The following is a 7618-nucleotide window of genomic DNA, read 5'->3' on the forward strand; positions in this document are numbered from 1 at the left end:
AAATGATATTTTATAAAATAATTGTAATAAAATTGATTATTATTTACACAAGACTTAATATTCTAAGCGTCAAATATCCATATAGATTATGAGTATAATAACAATTTTATACTGTTGATTTGAAATAACACTTTAATATTATATTATTCATTTTAAATAATAAATTATTTCTTGGTATCAATAATATGCAGTTAAATTCTTACTTTGTTATTTTTATAGACTGTCAATGGTACGGGAGTAAGCTTCTCACTTTCTCTGTCGGGATTTTTTCAGTCACATTCTTAATTGGCGCCCGACAATCAAATGAAAAGTTACTTGCGGAAACGCACATACTTTTCAGACTGCACGTAGACAACATCAAGAACAAAAGAAATCAAATAACCCAATCTTTCATGAAATTTTTTAAACATAAACAATTTCACTTTTTTTCTTTCTTTCTAAAGTATAGTAAATATACGTCACATAGATACGAACACATTATTATGATTTACATAAATTGGGTAACAAATTGAGAGAGAATATAATTTATTTAATTATATATGTTATTAGTTTTACAACCCCTGCAAACGCAGCTGGTTGAAAACTACATGATCATGCAGCGAGGGCGCAGTGCTTTACAACTGTTAAAATACACCGATATTCATAAACAAAAGAAAAAAGACAAGAAACCAATCCCTATCATAGAAAATTATAATGATTTAACATTTTTTTTATAAAAGACAAAACGCCGAAACTTTGCTTCCAATTCTTCTCTTTCGTGCATCGCGAAGCGCTTCTTCTTCCTTTTCTATCGCTTTCTTTTATTCGTTGCACATATTCTTCATATCCTACAAAAAATATGAACATATTATTACCAGTGTCGGTCAATGTCATGATGAAGTGGTCCCTTGACTAAAACCAAACGAGAAAATATCGTTTTCCATATCAGACTAGAACCTCGATAGGGATCACGAGGGTTTGGTACTCGTTTTTTGGGAACAATTAATATATGGAGTATTAAAAATGTGTTAAATGAGAAGATGAAAATGTGTGGGAATTATTATTAAATTAAAATAATAATGTAGAATGTAGAAAGAATGATGAATGGAAGGTAGTAGGTAAATTACCATAGAGCTATGCTAGCTAATAGTGGTAAGGAGGGGGAGGTGACGCATAGATGTAAGGCTTGTTGGTAGGAGGTGGTGGAGGAGAGTGATAAACTGGGTGGGGAGTGTAAGGAGGGTGTACTGGTGGTGGAGGTGATGGGTACTTGTATGGCTTCTTAGGAGATGGTGGAGGAGAGTAATGGACGAAGGGAGGGTGAGGGTGAGGGTAGTGATGGACAGGAGGTGGCGGAGATGGGTACTTGTATGGCTTCTTAGGAGGAGGTGGTGGGGAGGGGTAAACGTAGGGAGGGTGAGGGTGTGGATGTGGGTGAGGGTGAGGATGGGGGTGAGGGTGAGGGTGAGGGTAAGGGTGAGGGTGAGGGTGAGGGTAAGGGTGAGGAGGTGGTGGGGAGTGATAGTAGTATGGTTTCTTCTTTGGAGGAGGAGGTGGTGGAGAGTGGTAGTAGTATGGTTTCTTCTTTGGTGGTGGTGGTGGTGGTGAGTGGTAATAGTATGGCTTAGGTGGAGGTGGTGAAGGAGGGGGTGGTGAGTGATAGTAGTATGGCTTCTTGTAAGGTGGAGGAGGTGAAGGTGGGGGTGGAGAGTGGTAGTAATATGGCTTCTTTGGTGGAGGAGGTGATGGTGGTGGAGGAGAATGGTAGTAGTATGGCTTCTTAGGGGGTGGGGGTGGGGAATGGTAGTAGTATGGCTTCTTGTAAGGTGGAGGAGGTGATGGTGGGGGTGGGGAATGGTAGTAGTATGGCTTCTTAGGGGGTGGGGGAGGGGAATGGTAGTAGTATGGCTTCTTGTAAGGTGGAGGAGGTGATGGTGGGGGTGGGGAATGGTAGTAGTATGGCTTCTTAGGGGGTGGGGGAGGGGAATGGTAGTAGTATGGCTTCTTGTAAGGTGGAGGAGGTGATGGTGGGGGTGGGGAATGGTAGTAGTATGGCTTCTTTGGTGGAGAAGGTGAAGGTGGTGGAGGAGAATGGTAGTAATATGGTTTCTTTGGTGGAGGAGGTGAAGGTGGTGGTGGAGAGTGATAGTAGTATGGCTTCTTCTTTGGTGGAGGTGGTGGTGGCGAGTGGTAGTAATATGGCTTCTTAGGTGGAGTGGGAGAAGGTGGAGGAGGAGAGTGATAATAATATGGCTTCTTTGGTGGTGAAGGAGAAGGTGGTGGTGGAGAGTGGTAGTAATATTTTGGTGGTGGAGGTGGTGAAGGATAGTGGTATGGAGGAGACACCGGTGGGTACTTCTTGGGTGGTGGAGGTGATGAGTACAAGTAGTTATCAGCTAAGATTTGTGTTGGCAAGCTTAGAGACACTATAGCCAATACAAGAGTCAATGTTGCAGAGGCCATTAGAGACCCCATTGTTTTTCCCCTCAACCTCACTACAAAGTGGGGTTTTGTTATGATCTTTGTGAACCAAGTGCCACCCTTTATATAGATTCTTTCTTTACCCCATTCAACACCAACTAATCATTTTGGTAAAAAAAAATTCAACCATACTAAAATGCGCAAGCATTTTTCCAATCAGGTGTTGTTCTCTTTCTAGTAGCAGCCTTCACTTAATTGTTTTCAAATAAAAAGCTAATAATTCATCTCATAAAAATTTATCAATTAAAACAGAATTTATTGCCAATAAGATAAAAAAGAAATGGAAAATAAATATGTAAATAAATTAAAACTACATTCCCCAGTATTCACGTTCATAAACAGAAAAGGCCTTAAATTATGAAAATGATATCTGTCCTTTTTTGTATATGGGTTTGACGGAGGCTGCTAAGCTAGCACAGCAGGGAAATAATATTCAACAAAGTAGCTACTAATTGTGACATTGAACTTTTAATTATTTTCTCACTGTATAAGGCGATCTAGTTAATAATTTTCAAATATTCAAAGAGGAAGTCATATTCATTAAAGTTTTGGGTATTCCTAATTTGTCATTTCTCGTCCTAATACACTTCATTCAACTTTGAAAAATACATGGATGGTTTGCCTAACACTGTGCGATATTTGTTGTCATCGGAAGACTTTAAAAAGATTTGTACTGCATGGCCCATAGCAGCCTCAGCTCAATGATTTTTCTTTCTCTCTCTAATAAATTAATCTACGGTTCTCAAGAGCACACTCTAGTCTTGAGTGTGCAACAGATCACAACTTGCACATGTTGCATGGCATTGCTTGAGTCCTTTTCGGATAAAGACAAGGGAAGCTATGCCTCCTTTTACTTTCCAGCTTTTTTTATTTTTTACTCTCCAAAGTATAAAACTTTGGTATAAGAATGCTGGTCAAATTTATGTCTTGTAATCCATTATAACTAATTTGGTTTCCTCAATGAAATGTGAAAATTAAAAATAAATCCCAATTATTTTCATTAGATTAAAGAAAATGAAATTTTAAGTCTAGAAAATATAGTCAAATTTAAAAATAAACAATTCTTTTTATCTTTTTTTTTATATATAGAAAATACAAGTATGTAACAAATTTTTTTCATTATTAAATATTTAACGCATAACCCATTTGTATATATATCCAAATTCGAATTATAGATTCTTAATTAAACTAGAACCACTCAACATGGATTAGTCTATTGTAAGCAAATCTCGATACTTTTAAGTATACATGCAACAATTTAATAGAAGCAAGCATGTAAATCATGTCGTTGGTAACAATATAATATATAATAAACAAATAAGAGCGTACAAATTTACTAACGCATGAAGCATGTTCGTGTATCGTTGTATGAAAAGGAAATTGTCAAATTAATATGATATTGTACATACAACTGATACTGGTAATAAGATCTCATATATTGTTCAGATTTCATAACGTTGACCGTATACATATTAAGCACGATGAGCTTTTACAAATATTTAGTTAATCAATTAAAATATATGGGATAACTTATTTAATTCTCAGTACATATCTTATGGGACCAAAACTTTTCGATATCGGTTTCCCTGTCCTCATAAGTTATTAATACGGATTAAATAAATGGTGAAATGACTATTCAACATATTGAATTTCTTATTAAAGTAAACTATTTTTTAGGGGGGAAAACGCAGTTATTAAGAAGTCACTACCAAAAAAGAAAAAGTTACTAACATCTTATTGTTTGATTAATCGTCGTCATTAGAAGATTGATAGCCACCCAGCAACTATTATTAACTAAAAAGAAAACCAACAATGGGATAATTTAACAATTAATCAAAATGTGTGATTTATGCAGCCAGTTGTTAGTGTAGGTTGCAAATTGCTTTATCCATTAATGCCACGAAGCAAGACTTATGCCTTAAATAAGTTCTGAATTGACCCTTTTCTATATTGCTACCAGTTACCCAACACTCGAACACAATACCATTTACAACTCTTAATTTGTTTAATACTTGTCTCTTCTGTAAATTGGATAGTGGAAGAGAAGGATTCAAAATTGTGTTATCCACATCGTATTTCCTTTTGAACTTGCCCAGTTTTTATGGGTGAAAAATCAATTTTTTTGAAGTAGATGGGTGGAGGGGCGAAGAGGAAGAGAACTGTCAGAATATAGCATGTGACTCTCTTAAATTTAAATAGATGATTCAATTTTTTTATTGATAAATGTTATTTTTTAATTTATTAGCTAGGAATAATCTAACACAACTTTTTTTTTTATTTTCTTCTTTCTTAATCATCCAACAACCTTATATCTCCTATACCTCTTTTAACCTGAGTAGTGAATTATTTTTAATTGTAATTCAATGACTTTCATTAATAGTTCTCATTTCTCCAGAATTTTTAAGTGGTTAATTTAAAAAATTTATTTTGATTAACTAAATTTATAAAAAGTGATTTATTTTTTTAGAGAATATAAAATTGTTTTATGATCATCTTATATATTTAATTTTAATTTATTTTAATAAATTTTACGACAAATATTACTAAAAAAATAAAATTTATAATTCACTTCTCTGTTGGTAGCGAAAAGGAAGAAAATAATTCATTTTAGATTGATAAAATTTATATGACCTAAAAGGCTTAAAATATGTTTTTGTTCCATATAATTTAATGTTTTTCTATTTATGGTTATGTAAGTTTATTTTTTTAATTTAACCATTGTATGTTTAAGTTTTTTTATTTTTGGTCTCTGTAATTTTTTTTTTGTTAATTTTTAGTTCTTTCAAGTTTGTATTTTTTTTTCAATTTTAGTCCTTTTAAGATTATAATTTTTTTATTTATAAGAATCAAAATTAAAAAAATAAAACTTATAAAAACAAAATTTATTTGAGCTGACCTAAGTTTGTATGTCTTTAATAATATCAAAATGTTCTAAAAAGAGAAGAGTGATAGAGACTTAGAATATATATATATATATATATATATATATATATATATATATATATATATGAGGAGAAATTAAGTTACACCAAAAATAATTTTTTAAGAATTCTTAAAAGAGTTATTCATTCTTTTGTGTAAATTGATTCATCATGTCTATATAATAGAGTATTGAATCTCAAACGACATGGAAAAATGAAAAATATAATAAGTCGAAAAGAAAATAAATTAAAATGAACGAAAATGATATTAAAATTTCCTTACTCCTTTCCAAATTCTGGCATCAAAATTTAGTTATAACCTTAAAGTGATTTTGCTAAACATGAATATGGAGTGAAAGTTTGTTTAGGCGCCATACAAGTGTTGGTTGCAGGGATCGATCATGAGGTTGAAAAAAAGGATAAAACATTTCTCTGCTTTATGTAAAGAAGTAAAGAATGAAAGATTAAAGATTCCACAAAGAAAGTAAAGAGATGGATGCATGGGAAGAATATATCACTCAGTTAAACAAAGGGGTTGGGAAGAAAAGTGGAGATAGTACCTTATTAATTTCATGCTCTTATTTTCGTAAAATTCGTTGGGCGTTACCATTTGTCCATGCTTCTTCGTAATGGTTTGGTAAGCTTAATTATAACTGTTGTTTCAATGTGTCTTAAATTAGAAAACGTAATTAATTAGCTAGTTAGTCATCATATACCCAAGTATCATTACATCACGATTGATATATAACCTAAAACAATAAAATAAGTGTTATTTCTTTATTTTATATATATATATATATATATATATATATATATATATATATATATATATATATATATATATATATATATATATATTTAAAAATCACATATTTTTTCACAATAAATAATTCTATTCAAATTGTGTAAGATTATAATAAAAGATTTTTTTCTTCTTGTATATGGAAGACTTAAATTCAATATCATTAACTATAAATATTTTATACCAATTGGTATATAGTTAATATAACCATAAAATAAATTATATGAATAACACAATTCAATAAATAATCAATGACACTTTGATGAGGCATATGTATGCCAATCCTTTGAGTTTCAACATTCCTGCAAATATGATCATTAATAATATTTTTTTATCTAACACTTAATAAAAATATTATTAATTTTTTTTGACAACATTTAAAAAATATCACAAAATTATAAATAAATGTTACAAATATATTTTTATAATATTTATCAAATCTTACATATAATTTATGTTGTTAAAGTCTTTTTATGATATTTTTAAACTTTAGCAGCATAGATTATATACATCATTTGATAAAATATCACAAAAATACATTAGTAATATTTATTTATAATTTGAAAACATTTTTTAAGTATGACCAAAGGCTTTTAAGGGCATTTTTATTAAATGTTAGAAAAAAAAAATCATTAAAAGCCAGACATGTAGTAGTGCAAACTAAAATGATAAGGAGAGAGGTAACAAAAAAAATACATCAAAGCAAAGATGCTTACTTTATAATCGTTGATTACCTGCCATAGTTTAATTTAATCAAATAGTATAAAATAGTAATGACTGGTGGTTAATCTTAAATAAGGATTGACTAATAAGCAGCCAGCAATTAATTCGACAACGCAACCATAGACGGAAGTGGAAAGTGTTGTTAGAGAACTTTTATGTATATCTTAAAAAAGTAAAACAATTTATAATTCACCGTCACAGGGCATTATCATCATCAATCAATTACGATGAACCTTACAAGAAATAAAATAATAAAGCATAAGTATCATAGAAAAGAAAGGCACCAGCTGGGGCAATGATACACTAGACCTTGATTATACATGGAAAACATTTAAAATTAAAAAAATAGATATATGCTTAGCTTTCAGATCCAGTCTGGCCATATATTTGACCCTTCTTCATGATCTCATACATGTCACATTTCCATTGACCGAATGTCCTTTTCACATGTGTGAGTGAGACATAGACAGATAACAATGTCTGAAGCAAATGCCATTAACTTGTAATATTTTTTCCTATAAGTTTATAGGAGAGGAGTATAGGTCATCAGTCACCACCAATCAAAATTCAAAACTAATCTCACTTTCTCTGATGGTAATTAACAACAGTTTTAAGTACTAGTAAGTTTGATTTTGGCAATTTTGGGGGTAGAAAATTTCCAAAGATAGTAGAACCAGCAAACAAGCAATCACCGGCTACTTCAGTACTGTCT

The 7618-nt window shown here is 31.5% G+C and overlaps 1 protein-coding gene across 1 annotated transcript; it reads right to left on the reverse strand.

Annotated features, from left to right (window-relative positions):
• Positions 1 to 508: 508 nt before the first annotated feature.
• LOC114369884 (extensin-2-like) lies at positions 509 to 2508 on the reverse strand. The gene is made up of 2 exons (XM_028327155.1): positions 1107 to 2508; positions 509 to 827 (listed from the first exon to the last, which is right to left on the reverse strand). Exon 1 carries the CDS (start codon positions 2452 to 2454, stop codon positions 1123 to 1125), a length of 1332 nt encoding a protein of 443 aa, XP_028182956.1. The 5' UTR covers positions 2455 to 2508; the 3' UTR covers positions 509 to 827; positions 1107 to 1122.
• Positions 2509 to 7618: the final 5110 nt, after the last annotated feature.

Source organism: Glycine soja, chromosome 10, assembly GCF_004193775.1.
Source record: "Glycine soja cultivar W05 chromosome 10, ASM419377v2, whole genome shotgun sequence".
Lineage (NCBI taxonomy): Eukaryota > Viridiplantae > Streptophyta > Magnoliopsida > Fabales > Fabaceae > Glycine > Glycine soja.

What these genes read in the sequence shown, in the direction of transcription:
- LOC114369884 (XM_028327155.1), bottom strand. Translation starts at nt 2,454, where the DNA reads ATGGGGTCTCTAATGGCCTCTGCAACATTGACTCTTGTATTGGCTATA.